The 21,023-nt window shown below is 37.8% G+C and overlaps 1 protein-coding gene across 1 annotated transcript in view; it reads right to left on the reverse strand.

The window, feature by feature from the left end:
* TMEM117 (transmembrane protein 117) overlaps positions 1-21,023 on the reverse strand; it is a 587,839-nt gene that overhangs the window by 477,767 nt on the left and 89,049 nt on the right. Inside the window, exon 3 of the mRNA XM_068971681.1 lies at positions 14,468-14,600. Coding sequence (XP_068827782.1) covers positions 14,468-14,600 — 133 coding nt within the window. The remainder of the gene's footprint in view (positions 1-14,467; positions 14,601-21,023) is intronic.

The following is a 21,023-nucleotide window of genomic DNA, read 5'->3' on the forward strand; positions in this document are numbered from 1 at the left end:
TACATACTGCTGCAATTTCTTCTCCCTGGGTAGTTACTCATAACTTTTTTTCCCCCATTATATATATATATATATATATATATATATATATATATATATATATATATATATTAACTTTACAATATTGTATTGGTTTTGCCATACATCAACATGAATCCACCACGGGTGCACACATGTTCCCAATCCTGAACCCCCCTCCCACCTCCCTCCCCAAACCATCACTCTGAGTCATCCCAGTGCACCAGCCCCAAGCATCCTGTGAGAGAGTGAGTGAGTGAAGTCACTCAGTTGTGTCCGACTCTTTGCGATCCCATGGACTGTAGCCCACCAAGCTTCTCCATCCATGGGATTCTCCAGGCAAGAATACTGGTGTGGGTTGCAATTTCCTTCTCCAGGGGATCTTCCCAACCCAGGGATCAAACCCAGGTCTCCCGCGTTGCAGGCAGAAGCTTTAACCTCTGAGCCACCAGGGAAGCATCCTGTATCCTGCATCAAATCTAGACTGGCGATTCATTCCTTATATGATATTATACATATTTCAATGCCATTCTCCCAAATCATCCCACCCTCTCCCTCTCCCACAGAGTCCAAAAGACTGTTCTATACATCTGTGTCTCTTTTGCTGTCTCGCATACAGGGTTATTGTTACCATCTTTCTAAATTCCATATATATGCATTCAGTTCTGTTCAGTTCAGTTGCTCAGTCGTGTCCAACTCTGCGACCCCATGAATCGCAGCACGCCAGGCCTCCCTGTGTATCACCATCTGCCAGAGTTCACTCGGACTCACGTCCATCGAGTCAGTGATGCCATCCAGCCATCTCATCCTCGGTCATCCCCTTCTCCTCCTGCCCTCAATCCCTCCCAGCATCAGAGTCTTTTCCAATAAGTATACTGTAATGGTATTTTTCTTTCTGGCTTACTTCACTCTGTATAATAGGCTCCAGTTTCATCCACCTCATTAGAACTGACTCAAATATATTCTTTTTAATGGCTGAGAAATACTCCATTGTGTATATGTACCACAGCTTTCTTATCCATTCATCTGCTGATGGACATCTAGGTTGCTTCCATGTCCTGGCTATTATAAACAGTGCTGTGATAAACACTGGGGTACACGTGTCTCTTTCAATTCTGGTTTCCTCGGTGTGTATGCCCAGCAGTGGGATTGCTGGGTCATAAGGCAGTTCTATTTCCAGTTTTTTAAGGAATCTCCACACTGTTCTCCATAGTGGCTGTACTAGTTTGCATTCCCACCAACAGCGTAAGAGGGTTCCCTTTTCTCCACACCCTCTCCAGCATTTATTGCTTGTAGACTTTTGGATCGCAGCCATTCTGACTGGCGTGAAATGGTACCTCATTGTGGTTTTGATTTGCATTTCTCTGATAATGAGTGATGTTGAGCATCTTTTCATGTGTTTGTTAGCCATCTGTATGTCTTCTTTGAAGAAATGTCTATTTAGTTCTTTGGCCCATTTTTTGATTGGGTCATTTATTTTTCTGGAATTGAGCTGCATAAGTTGCTTGTATATTTTTGATATTAGCTGTTAGTCAGTTACTTCATTTGCTATTATTTTTTCCCATTCTGAAGGCTGTCTTTTCACCTTGCTTATAGTATCTTTTGTTGTGCAGAAGCTTCTAAGTTTAATTAGATCCCATTTGTTTATTTTTGCTTTTATTTCCAATATTCTGGGAGGTGGGTCATAGAGGATCCTGCTGTGATTTATGTCAGAGAGTGTTTTGCCTATGTTTTCCTCTAAGAGGTTTATAGTTTCTGGTCTTACATTTAGATCTTTAATCCATTTTGAGTTTATTTTTGTGTATGGTGTTAGAAAGTGTTCTAGTTTCATTTCTTTTACAAGTGGTTGACCAGTTTTCCCAGCACCACTTATTAAAGAGATTGTCTTTACTCCATTGTATATTCTTGCCTCCTTTGTCAAAGATAAGGTATCCATAGGTGTGTGGGTTTATCTCTGGGCTTTCTATTTTGTTCCATTGATCTATATTTCTGTCTTCGTGCCAGTACCATACTGTCTTGATGACTGTGGCTTTGTAGTAGAGCCTGAAGTCAGGCAGGTTGATTCCTCCAGTTTCATTCTTCTTTCTCAAGATTGTTTTGGCTATTTGAGGTTTTTTGTATGTCCATACAAATTGTGAAATTATTTTTTCTAGCTCTGTGAAAAATACTGTTGGTAGCTTGATAGGGATTGCATTGAATCTGTATATTGCTTTGGGTAGTATACTCATTTTCACTATATTGACTTTTCCAATCCATGAACATGGTATATTTCTCCATCTATTAGTGTCCTCTGATTTCTTTCACCAGTGTTTTATAGTTTTCTGTATATAGGTCTTTAGTTCCTTTAGGTAGATATATTCCCAAGTATTTTATTCTTTTTGTTGCAATGGTGAATGGAATTGTTTCCTTAATTTCTCTTTCTATTTTCTCATTATTAGTGTATAGGATTGCAAGGGATTTCTGTGTGTTGATTTTATATCCTGCAACTTTACTATATTCACTGATTAGCTCTAGTAATTTTCTGGTGGAGTCTTTAAGGTTTTCTATGTAGAGGATCATGTCATCTGCAAACAGTGAGAGTTTTACTTCTTCTTTACCAATTTGGATTCCTTTTACAAATTACATTATATACATACTGCTACAATTTCTCTTCCCTGGGTAGTTACTCATAACTTTATCTTCACTGAATTATTTTAGGTGCTTAACTTTAAAAGTGTACATCAAATTCTCTAATAAAAGTAAATGACTTAACTAATAAATAGACTTGATTATCTAATAGTTAACATTTATATATACACATATATGTATGTAAGTATATTGAATAATATCTATTATATATAATGTATGTTTTCAAATATATTACAATAACATATTACACATTAAAAATAGTATATGAAGAAATGAAGCAAACAAATGTATTAATTTTTATATGTGATATATATTTTATATTTTATATATATATCACACATTTTATATGTGATATATATTTTTTACTATTAACTGCACATGATGTTGAATATTTTACACTTCTCAACATACCTGGGAACTATCCTCCTAATCTTTTAAAATATGTATTTTTAAGGAGAGATAATTAAAATATTAGTATTAGGCTATAAAATATTAAAATCTAATACCCCTTTAATTTCTTCAAATTTTTTTACCTTATTGATCTTTTATTATAAATGATGCAATACAGTATTTTTTTAATTAGGTAACAATATTCATTTAATATGCTGCTTAAATCAGGAAAGGTCTTTGAGCATCACTGATGAAAAAAAAAGAAAAGAATAGCTTATTGCATTCATAAAGATGTGTTCCAGTAGCATTTGAGCCGGGTGCTATGTATTACATGCATTGATTTCACTTCTAAATCAATTACGTTTATGATTATGTATGATGTTTTATGACATAGAAAATTAATATTTATTGAAAACCTATAGGTGACAAGCATTGATTTAGGTATTTTTTATGAAATTGATAGTAATTATTATAATTGATGATAATGTAATAAGATCATTGTCATAAAGTATATCACTTCATTATATTAACCAAAGTACTTGCCGTTATTATAACAACTGATATTTAATGAGAGCTAAAGATTTGATAAAGTATTATGTTTTCAATTATTATAACAGCAACTTGCATTTATCAGGAGCTCATTATATAGCAGGAATTACATCAATTGTTTTGTTATCTCTGATTGTCACAGCAACACAAAGGTAGGTACACATATCCCCATTTTATGTTGGAGGAACTCAGGCTCAGGAAGTAAAGTTTACCTAAGGTGACACAGTTAAAGGGTGTCAGGACAAAAGTCCATACTCTTTCTACTATACCGCATTGCTTTCTATACCAAACAAAACTAAAGGCAACCAAGATTTTGGGCAATGTTATGTTTAATTTAGCTTGTTACTCCAATATAGAAGCATGCATTTCCCCCAGATTAATAATAATGATGAGGAAGGTGATAACAGTAATATAATAAAAATCCTCTCACAACAACCTATTTCTAAAAAGAAAAAAAGGAAACTAAATTTTTGAGTTATTTTTGCCAGTAAGTAGCTAAGTTGGGGTACAATCCAGATATCTGATTCCTGGGTCAGAATTCTTTCCCAGTAACAAGCTGAGGATGAGTTGGCTGAATTGGCATTACTGATGCAATGGACATGAACTGGGGCAAAATCCAGGAGACGGTGAGGGACAAGGAGGCCTGGCATGCTGCAGTCCATGGGGTCATGAAGAGTCAGACATGACTGAATGAAAACCAACAAGAATAACAAGCTGATAAACTAACAAGAGAGTTGAAATAAGCAGCTATGAACAATGATCACAGAACACCTGGCAAGTGTGTCAAATCAATGTCAATTCTAGACAGATGATAATGATTCCCATAGAGTAATAAGGATCCTACAGAATAATAAAGAGATCAAACCAGTCAATCCTAAAGGAAATGAGTCCTGAATATTCACTGGAAGGACTGATGCTGAAGCTTCACCTCCAATACTTTAGCCACCTGATGCGAAGAACTGACTCGTTGGAAAAGTCCCTGATGCTGGGAAAGATTGATAGTGACAGGAGAATGGGATGACAGAGGATGAGGTGGCTAGAAGGCATCACCAACCCGATGGACATGAGTTTGAATAAGCTCCAGGAGTTGGTGATGGACAGGGAAGCCTGGCATGCTGCAGTCCATGGGGTCTCAAAGAGTCGGACACGACTGAGTGACTGAACTGAACTGAAAAAGGATGCAAAATTGAGTATGGTTTTCACTGATGTTTTAAAATTTTATCAATTTAACCAACACTAGAAATAAACCTGTGACAACTGAGACACACTGCACTATTTTACCTTTATGTTAATACTATCAAAACTAAGTAATGTGCAACCAATAGTATTAAAAGCAGCCACTTGAGTCTTGTTGCTATACTGCCTCTGGCTAAATAAGTCTATCTGTCTCTCTCTCTCTCAATTTCCCTCCCTTTCTCCCTTTCTTTCTCTCTCACCAGCCTCCCTCCCTGGGTCAGCCCTCTTGACCAGACTCAGTCTTCATTTGCAGCTTTTCTTCTCACCAGTCCATTCCAGGCAACCAGCTCTGCGCCTCCCTCCCAGCCTTAGTAATTAATTGTGCTATTATTGTGAATTAAATGTACAAGCAAGTCAATGTTTAGCCTAATTAAGAATGAAGCCAACAAATTATCTAAAGCACCACTCCAGCAGAATTTGCATTCAGCCTTATATTAGTAGCCAATCAGGCTTTTCAGCTATTGATTCAAGCACTTCCAGGCTTCCTTAAAAAGCCTCGTACAACTAGGCTTTCTCCTCACCCCAGCTCCTCAACCTTACACCAGGCCTCCATCCTTTACCCATCCCTAAATTCAATGTTTTGTTACATACCACTGAAAGGACTCTCAGAGACCTTTTTTCATTTACTACAGTTTAAAAGGATAGTTTTGCACTTAATAATTTTATCAGTTTAAGTTATAGGAAAACTGCATTGTTTAACATTATTAAAGACTATTTAAATTTTCTCTTGTAATTTTATCAAAACAAATTAATCACCTTTCAAAACAGATAAACAAACTCACAAAAATACTCCTTCCATAGCATGCAGCTACCAGTAGGTCCTGCAACTTTGTATTTGAAGAGCAAATGAAAACCACAGTTCTTAACAATAAAAACATGTAGCAGGGCTCCTACTTCTAGACTACTGGTGACTAGAAAAGAAGTCTGATTAAGGAAACTAAGAGCTTTAGTGAAGGTTTTAAAAACAGTGAATTTAGTAAAGAAAAAAGTACTGCCTGGAGTAAAAAATTTCACCCTGATTTTTCATATTGGGCTGTAACCTACATCCCTGGCAACAGAAGCTGAGTCTTTTCTGATGCAATGTATGCACACCCTGATGGACCAGAGTATGATCATTCTTTAAAAAAAAAAAAAAAGGATAAGAGGGTGACAGGCAAAAGTCTCGGGCAGCTGCACACGTGTACTATACAAAACATTATTAGACCTTAAATGATTTCATGCAACCTACAGACAAGTCTAGGCTAGTCTCTCACTTGTTTCTCTGATTCATCCTTGCTGGCTTCTGCTGCCCCCTCTATACATACAAGCCATTCATCTTGGATTTTAAAATAGTGTCCATTTTAAACATTCTCTCTTGTCGCCTCCCCTCAACCAACTGCTCTTACCACATCCCCCTCCCAGACAGTGCTCACTGCACTCTTTCAGTGAGTACTCCAGATAAGTTCTTACTAAAATGTAAGGAAAGAAAACAGAAGAGAGAGACAGTCTCTTCCACTGTCATCACACCCACCACCTAATTCTTACCTCCATTTTCTAAATTGCCTGAATTACTTTGTCTTATTTCTCAAATTCTGTTATTGTAATACTTAACACATATTAACATATTAGTTAATATTTGTAAAACTCCCCTGGAAAAGGTTCTCTATCAGGAAAAATAAAACATTTCTTCATGATTAACACTAGAAAACATCAGCTTCTTCACATCCTTCCCTAAATACTATGTACTCTTCAGACACTTATTCTAGTTCATGTAGGAATTTTTTATCAGTGAGTCAAGTGTCTCATCTCTTCAGTGCTAAACACAATATTTATCCTAGAATAAGCCCATAAACATAGAAGTGTATGTGTTCATAGAGATGTTTATATGTACTGTATTTAAACCTGCTTTAGAACATAAAAGGGGCCAAACACATCACAAAATAAGTACTTATAAGAGAGCTTACTATGTGGATTTCTTAAAATGGCTGTTAACCACTGACAGGGCAAATATTTCAACACCAAGTTTCAAAAATTCAGAAGGGGGAGGAGACTTCTTTTCAAAGGAGTAAACCTGCTTGTGATACATTGAAAACAGGCAGTGAGTGATGAAAACATGCCCTTTGCTGCCATCAAGTGGTCCTTTTTGGAATCTTTTTATATATAAGCCTTAAGGAAATGGCAACCCACTCCAGTATTCTTGCCTGGAGAATCTCATAGACAGAGGAGCCTGGCAGGCTACAGTCCATGGGGTCGCAAGAGTTGGACACGACTTAGTGCACTGTCTCAGCTCAGTTCAGTTACTCAGGCATGTCCAGCTGTTGGCAACCCCATGGACTACCAGGCCTCCCAGTCCATCACCAATTCCTGGAGCTTACTCAAAACTCATGTCCATAGAGTCAGTGATGCCATCCACAGCTCATCCTCTGTCCTCCCCTTCTTCTGCCTTCAATCTTTCCCAGCATCAGGGTCTTTTCAAATAAGTCAGTTCTTTGCATCAGGTGGCCAAAGTATTGGAATTTCAGCCTCAGCATCAGTCCTTCCAATGAATATTCAGAACTCATTTTCTTTAGGACGGACTGGTTGGATCTCCTTGCAGTCCAAGGGACTCTCAAGAGTCTTCTCCAACAACACAGTTCAAAAGCATCAGTTCTTCGGTGCTCAGCTTACTTTATAGACCAACTCTCACATCCATATATGACTACTGGAAAAACCATAGCTTTGACTAGACAGACCTTTGCTGGCAAAGTAATGCCTCTGCTTTTTAATATGCTGTCTAGGCTGAGCATAGCTTTTCTTCCAAGGAGCAAATGTCTTTTAATTTCATGGTTGCAGTCATCATCTGCAGTGATTTTTGGAGCCCCAAAATATATAAGCCTCAATCTCAGTGCAAATGCTTTGCTTTCCCACCAGTTCATTTCTTACATATTACACATGTGGAAGAAAACATATGACAAACCTAAAGAGTGTATTAAAAAGCAGAGACATCACCTTATAGACAAAGGTTTATATAGTCAAGAGTTCATATAGTCATATAGGCAAGAGGAGAAAGGGTCGACAGAGGATGAGATGGTTGGATGGCATCACCAACTCAGTGGACATGAGTTTGAGCAAACTCTGGGAGACAGTGAAGGACAGGGAAGTCTGGCACGCTGCAGTCCACAGGGTCGCAAAGAGTCAGACTGAGCGCCTGAACAACAACACATGTTTTAGCCTTTGAGGGGTCTGAAAAGACCAGGTAATCATTCCCTAAATTAGGGCTTAATAGTTTCCATTCTAAAAAAATTCCATGAGTAAGAAGCTCTTCAGAAAGACCACATTAAAAGGGGTTTGAAGTGTCCAAACACCGAAAACCCTTTCCAGCCACACACGACTCAGTTTCTACTAGTGAGGTCCTCAATCTGGACCGGGAGCAGAGCCCTCCATTTCTGCCCACAGAGAATTTCTAATAGATTGGCTTTGACACACCTAATGAACACAAGCAATTTAAAAAATTGGAGAGAGATTTATCTGGAATCATTTTTAATCAAGTCCTCTAACTCCAGGAGAAAATGGTTTCCTGTTTCTCTCCTATCGGTGTCCCGCTGCCTTGAGGCTTCAGGCTTATATGTAAAGAAGGCAGCACACCGTGGAATGTGATTACTACATAACCTTAATTTTAACTTGGTTGATTGCTCTGCCCCCTTTTCTTTGAGCATCTTCGTGTTTCTCTCCCAAGAGACAGTTAATTAAATACACAGCTGAATGAAAGGAGAAAGGATAATTGCTATTTTTAAAGCACGGCGAAATGCCACGGCCGCAGCCCCTGCATTTCTGGGAACGACAGCATTCATCTTAGAGCACCGGTTTTCTTGATTGGAACACGTAGCAGTATGATTTTGGTTATGAAACGAAAAGCCCCAGTAAATCAAAGTGGACACAATTTGAGAAGAGCGGGAACTAAATTGCTCTGTATAAGCAAACAGAAGCATTCTGGAAGTTATTTGGGGGTGGGGAGGTGCTCCAGAGAGAAGCAGAAACTTCAAACTGGGAGAAAAGAGCAGCCAGGGAGATTTGGCAGGTGTTCTAAATCCAAGAGAAAATGCATGTGAAAACCATAAATCACACCTGTGGCTATGAGTTCTTGGAAGATTTTCTGTGTTCCACCCAAGGCCTGCTCTAAATCAAACTTCCTAGATGCTCCCTGTGCCAGTGGTTATATGTTTCCAGACCATCCTTTTTCTCAGAGGCAGCTTGCAGGACCATCTAATGTGGAGGCTTCCATTTCAGTTTCTTACGTATACGACCCAAGTCCCTTGTTTCTAATCCTGACATGAAAGTTAAAACTCAAGTCCTTAAGTCACTGCCTAAGTGTCACTTCACAGACTCACTGTCTCGGTGTTCAAATCCTTCTTCATTATTGGCCTCAGGGTTTTTCTTTATCTTCTGGAAAGCTCAACTATGCATTTATAAAGACTCTCTCAGGGTGTGGGGAAAACTGGACAGCTACAAGCAAAAAAATAAAACGGGACTACTTTCCCAAACCATACCAAAAACTCACAATGGATTAAAGACTTAAGCGTAAGACCTGAGGCCATAAAACTCCCAGAAGAAAACATAGGCAGTATGTTCTTTTATACAAGTCTTAGCAATATTTTTTTGGATCTGTCTCCTCAGGCAAGGGAAACAAAAGTGAAAATAAACAAATGGGACTACATCAAACTGTAAAACTTGTGTACAGGGAAGGAAACTATCAACAAAATGAAAAGGCCACCTACTGAACAGGAGAAGATATGTGCAAACGATATATTTGATAAAGGGTCAATATTCAAAATATACAAAGAACTCATCTAACTCAACATTAAAAAAAAAAGAAAAAGATTTAACAATGGGCAAAGGACGGGAGTACACATTTGGTCTCTAAAGACACACAGATGACCAGTAGGCACTTGAAAAGATGCTCAACATCACTAATCATCAGAGAAACACAAAAACCACAATGAGATACCATCTCACACCTGTCAGAACGGCTATCATCAAAAAGACAATAAATAGCAAGTGTTGATGAGGAAGTGAAGAAAAGGGAACCTTGTGCACTGTTGGTGGGAATATAAATTGGTGCCACCATGAAAAACAGTATGGAGGTTCCTCAAAAAAAATAAAACTAGAACTACCATATGAGCTAGCATTTTTACTTCTGGGTATCTATACCCCAAAAATAAAAACACTAATTTGAAGAGACATATGCACCCCTATCGGAGAAGGCAATGGTACCCCACTCCAGTACTCTTGCCTGGAAAATCCCATGGATGGAGGAGCCCGGAAGGCTGCAGTCCATGGGGTCGCTAAGAGTCGGACACGACTGAGCGACTTCACTTTCACTTTTCACTTTCATGCACTGGAGAAGGAAATGGCAACCCACTCCAGTGTTCTTGCCTGGAGAATCCCAGGGACAGGGGAGCCTGGTGGGCTGCCGTCTATGGGGTCGCACAGAGTCAGACACGACTGAAGCGACTTAGCAGTGGCAGCAGCATGCACCCCTATATTCATTGCCCAACATTATTTATAATAGCCAATATATGGAAAGAACCTAAATATCCATCCATATATGAATGGATAAAGAAGATGTGGTATTACATATATAATGGAATATTAATCTTAATAAAATAAATGGAACTTTGCCACTGCAACAGAATATATGGATCTAGAGGGTATTGCTCTAAGGGAAATGAGTCAGAGAAAGAAAATCACTCTATGATCTCACTTTTATGTGCAATCTAAAAAACAAAACAAAGACACAAGAAAATAAAATGAAGACAGTTACAGATACAGAGAAAACAATAGGTGTTTGTCAGAGGGGAGGGAGGTGATGGGATTGAAATAGAAGGAGATTAAGAGGTACAAACTTCCAGTTATAAAATAAATAATTCACAAGTATGTAATATAAAGCATAAGGAATATGGTCAATAATACTGTAATAACTCTATATGGGGACAGATGTTACTAGACTTATCATGGTGATCATTTCATAATGTATGCAAATGCCAAATTATTTAGGCAGTACATCCGAAAGTGATATAATATTACCCACCAACTATATTTCAATCAGTCAGTGTTAATCACATATAAAAAATAAAAATAAGCAAATAATATGAAATCAGAGGGGGAAAAGTCTAAGGCTCTACTGTATTTTTAAGCATCTCTAAATGTCTTTTAGGGGGAGAGGTTTCAGGTTAGGTAGTCAGCCACCTTGTAAAAACAAAATTGTTTATAAAATGTCTAGATGTAAAACTCTGCCCAGGCTGAGAGCCTTCTCTGCAGCAGAACCCACACCTACAGTCTCACACATTAATGGAAGATGAACTTAGTTTCATCTTGGTGACTTAAAAAATAAAGAGGTTACGACAGCATCACTTTGGTGGCAGGAGGTATGGAGCAGTGGAAGCAGAATCAAAGATAAGAGGAATAGGGATTGTCTGGACCTGGGTCCCTTTAGCCCATCTCTAACTCTCCTCTTATCCCCTTTATCTCATTGCCTCTCAGCTTAGCTCCCCACAGGCAGCTGAAGCCATGAGTGAGTATATACCTCAGGGAATTCATTGCAATGAGAACTCTAGGAGCAGGCGACTTGACTCTTATCAAGTAAGCTGTGGCTAAAACTATTGAAGTTCTGATCAGATAAATCTAGGGATTTTTTTCTTGGTAACAAGGGATCAAGGGACTCTGGTTGAGCCTAAATTTATAATCAATTCTAAAATCTGAGTGGGGGGAAGAGGAAAAAAGCAAATCATTCTAGGGAAACATCTTTTTTTCCGATCTTAAATCCTAAATTCACTCTTTGTAGGCCTAACAGCTTCTGTTCTAGAAAGGAGTTCTAAACTATATGAACAAAAGTTTAGCCTTCATAGGAAATCCTTAAAGTCCTCTTTGGAATGGTTCTAAACCAATATTCCTAGAAAGATCTAAAGACCAGGACACATAGGAATCCTCAATGTAAATCAGATACAGGGTAAAGAATCCTGAATTCCTCTCTACCACCAGCAATCCTCTGATAGAAAATCTGTCAATCATGATATCTGTGAGCCTGCTATCCTTCCTGTACCCTCTGGCTCCATCATTCCCTGCCTTAAACAAGAGAAGCAATGCCTCAGATAACATGGAGCATCTACCTCAAAGGCACAGTGGTATCCACCCACTCTGAGAACTGATTTTCCTTAAGGTTGGCAGTCCTACATTAAAGCACTCACTAGTTCAAATGACATGTGTCAAAATAATTAATAATTAATAATGCATCTTTTATAAATGGAGATTTAATTTTTTAATCTGCAGAAATAAACCATTTTTCCTGTGGTTGGACTTCTTTTTCAGTGGTACCATTAAAAATGTCCTCTCAAGAAGAGATTCTTTTTAACAAAGATGCAGCCTATTGGTGAAAAGTTCAAGAATTACAGAAGAATATGAAATACTATATTTAGTCTGAGAATAAAAGACAATCACCTTCCATTTTACTTAAGATAAATACATATAAAAAATTCTAAACTATTCTCTTCCTGAACATACCTACTACTTCTTTCAATTTTCAAATTCAGTTTGAATGATAAAAATACAAAGAAAGGTTCCATATGGTGTTGGAACAACAGGATCAACTATCCCTCAAATGTGTGCTAACCTTAGGGCAGGCTATATTACTAGAATTCACTAGTTAATGGCTCAACACCTTCTCTATTATTGCTTGAGTGATGAAACCTCTCTGGTCCTCAGTTTCTTGATATGTAAAATGGAGAGCCAGCCATATTCCAATATGTAATAAAAATACCTATTTCAGAGGGACATTGTGAGGTCTGAAACAATTCAGGTCTGTTACTGTGGTCCATTCTTGCTAGCTCTCACTAAAATTAACTTTATTATTAGCTATGGAGTGCTTTACAATGTGCCAGGGAATCTGCATTGCTGCATTTATTACTTTTAAATCTGCTTCTTTCTTCAGAATAAGCACTTCTGATTATCACAGACCTCACTTAGTTCCATTTGAAAAAAAAAAGAGTAGAGTAATACTCCATTGTGTATACGTTTGGGAACGCATGTACACCCGTGGTGGATTCATGTCAATGTATGGCAAAACCAATACAGTATTATAAAGTAAAATAAAGTAAAAATAAAAATTAAAAAAATTTAAAAAAAGAGTAGAATCAAATGAAAAGTCAACTTCTAAGCAACGGATATATTTTACATACAAATGGTATTTAATACTTTATTTCCAGCAACAGCTTAGAAAGAGTAAGTTTTACATGGATTCCCTCCACTTCTGGTCCCAGGGGTGAGAATACACAGCTCTCCTGAGACTTTTTTTTTAAACTTATTTTGTATTGGGGTATAGCCAATTAACTAACAGTATTGTGATAGTTTCAGGAGAATAGTTAAGGGACTCAGCCATACATATACATGTATCCATTCAGAGACTTTCAACTGTGTTAGGTAATTCCAAGAACACCATTACCCGTTTCATTACACAGGTACTGGCTCTAAGGCTGAGGCTTATTCTGACTAGCCATGGGTTAGAATCTGCAACTCCACTATTTAAAAACAGACCCAGTATGAAAGGCTTCATTTGAAGCCTAAGAAATAACTAACAGACAATGGGTTTTAATAGTTTCCTAAAGCCTGAATGTTTGATCTATTAAACAATCACATTATTGAATTTACCACTTGTGAGTACGGACTAAAGTATAAATCTTGTGAAATGCCTGCCTTTCCTTGACTATTCATCTCCTTTAATGGTGAGGGGAAAAACTAATAAAGTTTTAATTGAGCTATCCCTCTCAGCATTGAAGAGTGGTGGCTAAAATCCAGACATAACATCAAAACAACTGCACTATAGAACTGGTCGACAGAAGTGCTTTTACTACATTTAGAAGAAAAGGGTATTAGCTGGCTTTCCAATCTACTGGGGGGAATAGATCAAAACTTTCCTTAGGAACTGTTTCAGTGCACAGCAAATATCTAAGGTGGTTTCTTATTGTCACTAATCTAATTCTTAACGCTGTAAATTAAGCCATTTTCCTTGTATTGTGCCCTTAAAACTTAAAAAGAGCAAACCAATAACTGGAGAAGTTTTAAAAAATCTACAATCTACTTGTTAGCACATCTTCATGCCATGGTGATTTGATTAGTGATTTGATAAGTATAGATTACAACTCTGGACTTAATACAGGGTGGCCCACTTTTAAAATGGCCCATTTATAACAAAGGTCTCTCTGTTGGAACTGCCAGAGAGTTAAAAAAAAAAATGCCACCAGTATAAAAAAACTTTTTTTTAGCCGTGTATTGTAGAGCAGTGAAACTGTAAACATGGAGACCTTCATTTCAGCACAGTTCTACTGATTGTGTGAATATAAACAAGTCAAAATTTCCTGATTCTCATACTCTGTCACTATATTAAGATTACTGCCTGCTCTCAAACTACCTCAAGAGAAGACCTAAAGAATAAGGAATACAATATAAGTATTTTAAAATGCTATAAGCTTCTTGGAGAAAAGACTCTAAATGTCTTATGTAAGAAAAATTCATAAATACCTTTTAAGATAGAATATTTTTAATAAAGATTCAGGCTACCACAAACTAAAAAATTATTGAATTCTTATGAGTTTCAAATATAACACTCACCACAGGAGAAAGGGGAAAGATAACCTACCCCATTGTCCCATCCATTAGAAGAATCGTGTTGTATATGTGAGAAAAGATGAAGAGAAAGAGAATTGTGCTGAAGAACATTGTCATCCATGATCCATGATCCTCACGAAACATTTTTAACCGGAGCAACTGACCTGCAATATAATTATTATTGGATATCAGTGTACAACTCAAAATACATACAGCATTGTTTTATTTTAGTTAATTTCTTTTATCTCACTAATATTCTGAAGTCTTTGCCCCTATCACTTGTCTTACAGGAGAAACTACTACCTAAGGTCCTTATTGCTCTTTTGTAAATAAATGATGAAGTCCAAGACAATCTCCACCTCATCATCCTAGAGCAAATACTAGCATGAAAATCTAGTGTACAGAGAGCACTCATAACGCTAGCATGAAAATAAGATTAATTAGAACACTTACCTTATATTTTTTTATTTCAGAAATATGTTTTTGGTTCATTTACTGAAACTACTTAAGTAGGGCAAATGGTAAAGATGTTACATAAATTCTTAATTCCCTTTTGTTCCCACAGGCCCATTCCCAGTACTGGTCAGATGATAGGCAAACTTCACTTATGATAAAGTACATGAAAATGTGAACAGTAAAAATGAAGTCTCTATCATAAGAATCAGAAGGCTTATTAGCCTTGCTGTTGCTGCTGCTGCTAAGTCACTTCAGTTGTGTCTGACTCTGTGCGACCCCCATAGATGGCAGCCCACCAGGCTCCCCCGTCCCTGGGATTCTCCAGGCAAGAACACTGGAGTGGGTTGCCATTTCCTTCTCCAGTGCATGAAAGTGAAAAGTGAAAGTGAAGTCGCTCAGTCGTGTCCGACTCTTAGCGACCCCATGGACTGCAGCTTTCCGGGCTCCTCCATCCATGGGATTTTCCAGGCAAGAGTACTGGAGTGGGGTGCCATTACCTTTTCCTTATAGCCTTACTCATACCTAAAATATCCATTCCACATACAGGCTGGTGCACAAGTGTGTGGGGTGTGTGGGGTCTGGTAGCACGTACATGTGTTATGGAGTCAGTGTGGTTCCCAGCAAAACATGATTTCTAATCATGCCTAGTATTCATTTACAAAGATAATTACTAAAAATGAAGAGAATGGCGTATTAATCTATGGCAGAGGAGGCAAGAACACACAATGGAGAAAAGACAGTCTCTTCAATAAGTGGTGCTTGGAAAACTGGATAGCTACACATAACAGAATGAAATTAGAACACTCCCTAACACCATATACAAAAATAAACTCAAAATGGATTAAAGATCAATATGTGGAGCTGGAAACCATAAAACTCCTAAAGGAAAGCACAGGCAGAATACTGTTTGACTAAAATTGTAGCAATTTTGGATCTGTCTCTTAAAGTGAAGGAAATAAAAGCAAAAATAAAAAATGGGACCTAATTAAAGTTAAAAGCTTTTGCACAGATAAAAGGTGGTGGTGGTGCAGTCACTATGTCGTGTCCGACTCTTGTGACCCCGTAGCCTGTTAGGCTCCTATGTCCCTGGGATTTCCCAGGCCAGAATACTGGAGTGGGTTGCTGTTTCCTTCTTCAGGGGATCTTCCAGACCCAGGGATTGAATCCAGGTCTCCTGTATTACAGGTAGAATCTTAACTGACTGAGCCAAAGCTAACCACCAACAAAACAAAATGACAACTTGGGAGAGAACATTTGCAAATGATATGACTGACAATGAGTTAATATCCAAAATACATAAACAGCTCAAACAAGTGGACATCAAAAATAAATAAATAAATAACCTGATTAAAAAATAGGCAGAACACCTGAACAGATATTTTTCCAAAGAAGACATGCAGATAGCCAACAGACACATGAAAAATTGCTCAGTATCACTTATCATCAGGGAAATGCAAGTCAAAACTAAAATGAGATATCATCTCACATCTATCACAACGGCTATTATTAAAAAGAAGACAAATTACAAATGTTGGCAGGGATGTGGAGAAAAGGAAACCCCTTTACACTACTGGTGGGAATGTAAACTGGTACAGCCGCTAGGGAAAACGGTATGGAGGTTTCTCAAAAAACTAAAAATAGAACTACCATTTGACTCACCAATTCCACTCCTGGGTATATAACCAAATGAGCCAAAAAACACTAATTCAAAAACAGACGTCAATCCCAATGTTCATAGTAACATTATTTGCAATTGTTAAGATATGGAAAAAACCTAAGTGTCCATCAACATATGAATACACATACACACACAGGAATAAGGCTAGAATGAAGAATGAAATTTTGCCACTTGCAATAACATGAATGAACTGGGAGGGTATTACACTAAATAAAAGTTAGACCAAAAGATAAATATTATATGATATCAGTTATATGTAGAGTCTAAAAAATAAAACAACCTAGTAAACATAATAACAATGAAAAAAGCAGACCCACAGATAGAGAGAACAAACCAGTAGTTACCAGTGAGGAGAAGGAAATGGGAGGGGCAATATAGGGAATAAGAGGTACAAACTATTATGTATAAAATAAGCTACAGGATATACTGTACAACACAAGGAATATACCCAACATTTTATAATATCCATAAGTGGAGTATAACCTTTAAACATTGTGAAACACTCCATTTTATACCTATAACATATAATACTCTACATCAACCACACTTCAATAAAAAAAGGCAAAAATGTTAAAATGCAAATACTTCAAGGAGGAAAATGTATTAAGATGAATACTAAAGTAAAAATTACTGGTATCATAAATAGGCCAGATAAATATTTTGATTTATGATAAAGAGAACTGAGAGCACTAGTATCCTGAAAGGTGAGGAAGACTAAAAAAAAAAAAAAAACAAGATAAGAAAAAATAAACACAGGCCATCCTGGTTTCTCCTAAGAGAAAGTTTATCCAAATAATGAGAAAGAAGATGATGTACATATAGGAACTACAAATAAAATAGGGTAGGTCTGAAATCTTACAATAAAATTTCTCACGAGAGAAAATATTTCTTTTTGATGATATGTCAAAGCTATGGGGAAAATATGTATATTTCCATCTGGAAAATATCTCTCTAGGGAGAGACAATAGCTCTCACATAGGCTTCTGAGCATAGGAAGAAACCATCTTTTAAGATTTAACTAATTTTCCCTCATCCCTTTCTGTTATTAAAATAGCACTTTAGATTTCATTTGGAAACCAGGCTAACAGAAACATTACCCCAGCTAAAACTCTAAATGGAGCAAATATGGGAGATTTGGTTACCTCCTCTGGTTTCTTGGCCTGTACAAGAAAAGCAAAGGACAAATCTGAAAGTCAGAGGGAAAGTGAATTATAACTGAGAGAAGAATGTGGAAAATGTTCCACTGAAGCAAAGGATACTGATGCTGCAAATTACAGCCTTATACAACTTGTGATAATTGAATCAATAATTATAGAAATCCAGGGAATTGCAAGTCTCCACACAACACCTTGTCGGGAATATTATAAATAGATATTAAACAGAGAATGCTTGAGAGTGAAAAATCCACGCCATAAATATCTTAAAGCAAACTGCAAAGAATATCATTCATTCTTTCAACAAGTATTGAATGTGTGTTTCTCACATGCCAGTGCTAGAGGTACAGCTGTGAGCAAGGCAGGAAGATGTTCAAAGTCAACCATCATTTGAGTAGTTAATGAAAATCTTATTTTAGACCGATGGGCTCAGTGTTCCCTTTGCTGCAAGTCCTTCAGCCTTGATCTATTTATTCAGTTCAGCAGTTGATATGTTGAAGAACCGCTAAGACCAGAAATTAGAGTTCTTTGAAATTAAAATGTGAATTTCTTTCTTAACATACGCATATGTCAAAAATTTCACTAATGGATATACTTTAAAAGTCAAATCATAATGCTGGTGACTCAAGAGTGCTTTGCAAATAAAATACAGTGGGTTAACTGTACATGACGACTGATGACTGTACATGACGAGTTAGTAAAATGAGAGATGTGACAGGATCATTTATGCTGTCATTGCCGAACTCATTGCCTGGCACTAATTTAAGCCATTAGAGCCATTATAACAAAATGGCAAGTTAACAAGACTTGCAATTCACTTGAAACACACAATAAAAGAGCTTCAATATATTAACGCCAGAACCAGAGTGACCCAAATGTTGAGTCAAATCATATTAAAAAAAATTTCCCATAAGCTACTTCAAGGTTAACTCATTGAGTGACCATCCTAATGCTAGAAATATGTATACACACACTGTCATCAGCTGACTCCCTCCCCATCAATTTAATCAAATCAGAAACCTCAGAGTTACCTAAGGATGTCACATGAAAGTGAGCTATCTCCACCCTATGGTGTGACCACACACACGTTTGTTTTCCCTGGGATAGCAGTGGCTTGTGACTGTTGCCCTGGCATAATTATTGAGTGTCCCCTTCCTTTCTGAAGTGTATTTGTTTGGATAATAAGTTATATGCCACCTTTCTTATAGGTAAAAGAATTCAGAATTTTTTAACACTCTTCTTTAGAGGAGATTCAGGGAGATACCTGAGTGAAAACAGTCAACTGAAATAAAAGACATCACTAAGAGGGATATATCACTGACAAAGTGATAAATGACTTTTATTTTAATCATATGCATATTTGTAAATCTTAGTGTTTGTTTATGTTCCTAATAAAATATGTCTTGGACTGTATGGGCCATCACCTTTGCTATGGTCAAGGTAATTGGAAAACAAAACTATCGACAGCATTAAAGTGGTACACAAGCCCATGCGTTAGAAGAGAGGGTTGGAGGGCACAGTGATTAATTGTTACAAATGTTGGTGTAAAGTACTGAAATAGCCTAGAATCTCAGAATCTTTCCTGGAGATACAGGAGGTTTAGAACCACTAAGAATCATAAGATTCTAACAAGGATAATGACCTAAAAGCTAATTTTAAAATATATGATGAGCTTACATGAATTGTGGAAGATGGAAGTAGATAGGTGTAAGAGAATTATGGAGAAACTACTTTATTTCTTGGCTTTTTTTGCTGTTGTGTTCTCATCAGCAAAAGAATAAAAAGGAACATTTGCTCTTTACCTCACAGCCAGATTTTTATGCTAAGTTCTGGGTCCCTTTTCTTTAGAAGCAGTTTTCAGCAGGAGACCTTGAACAAAGAAATAAACTAAACAACCTCAGAGGAGAAGGACTAGAAGTATGTGTGCTTCCAGTTAAGAGATGGGGGTACTCCTGGGAAGTTGTTGAAGCAAGGTTGAGTGGAGGGCTTCTAGATTCAGAGAGGATACAAAGATTCTGGTCTCCAAGGTGGCAAAACCTCACTTGGGTTTGAAGCCATGGATGCTGGTGAAGGCCAAAGTATCAGGGGTCATGGCCTTGGAATTCAAGTAAAGATACTGAGCTGGCCTCAAGGGAAGAGCAACCAGCAGAGCAGTCACCCACTCTCATTAGGAACACAGCAACCTGGGTAGGATTCCAGCAGTCTGCTGGTGGAGGTCATCAACAGGGCATGACAGCTGGCTGACCCAGGAACAGAACCAGGGCAATGAGAGGTTCCTCACCCCCATGCCCGGACTTGGGATATACGCTGCCCACTGGTTCCCTATGCTTGTATCTAAGTCGCTTCAGTCGTGTCCAACTCTTTGCGACCCCACAGACTGTAACCCATCAGGCTCCTCTGTCCATGGGATTCTTCAGGCAGGAATACCAGAGTGTGTTGCCATTTCCTCCTCCAAAGGGTCTTCGCAACCCAGGGATCGAACCTGCATCTCCTTCGGCTCCTGCATTGCAAGCAGACTCCTTACTGTTGAGCCACCGGGGAAGCCCACACTGTTCCCCTAATGAGAACCATTTCCAAGAACACAGTCTTAAGAGAGAAATGCGTTTTTGAGACCATCAGGATGGAATATATGACTGAGCCCATTGAATACCTCTGTATAAACCTCTGATTCTGGCGTGTAGATGCAGAGATCCACTGTCTTGTGACCACTCGAGACAAGCCTCACACATAAGTTCCTTTGCTTGCTAAGCCTACCAGTCTGGAGGAGTCTGCTTCATGCTTTGGTCTGCTCTTTTCCTCCTTGCACAGGGCCAGTTTCAGATTTCACCAGGAAGTTCCCAGGTTCCAACCTACACTCTCTTAGATGCCATCATGGTGCCAAAGACCATCACCGAAGCAGCAAGAGGAGAGGGGAAGGACAGGTTAATGCAGACTCAAAGATCTATTTCCAGGACTCAACAAGCCCTGGGACTGCTTTAAATTTTAGAGATAAAAAGAGATGCTCTAAAAATTACCAGTTTTGTACTCTCTGTTCACCTTAGTAAGTAGGAAGTCTGACCAAGGTATTTAATTTAGAGGAGAAAATGTGGCATTACACATACTACCCTGACCAGGAAATATGAAAGGAGATCTTTCCTCAAGAAGATGCCAAACTGAAGTTAACACTACTATTCATTAAGTCTTCTGCTCCAAAATCTCCTATATACAATGTGTCAATTACATACATAATGTATATGTGCAACTACTTAATGTATACAGATATACATAAATAAAATTTGCAGTTATTTAAAGGAATATAT

This window comes from Capricornis sumatraensis, chromosome 4 (assembly GCF_032405125.1).
Source record: "Capricornis sumatraensis isolate serow.1 chromosome 4, serow.2, whole genome shotgun sequence".
NCBI lineage: Eukaryota > Metazoa > Chordata > Mammalia > Artiodactyla > Bovidae > Capricornis > Capricornis sumatraensis.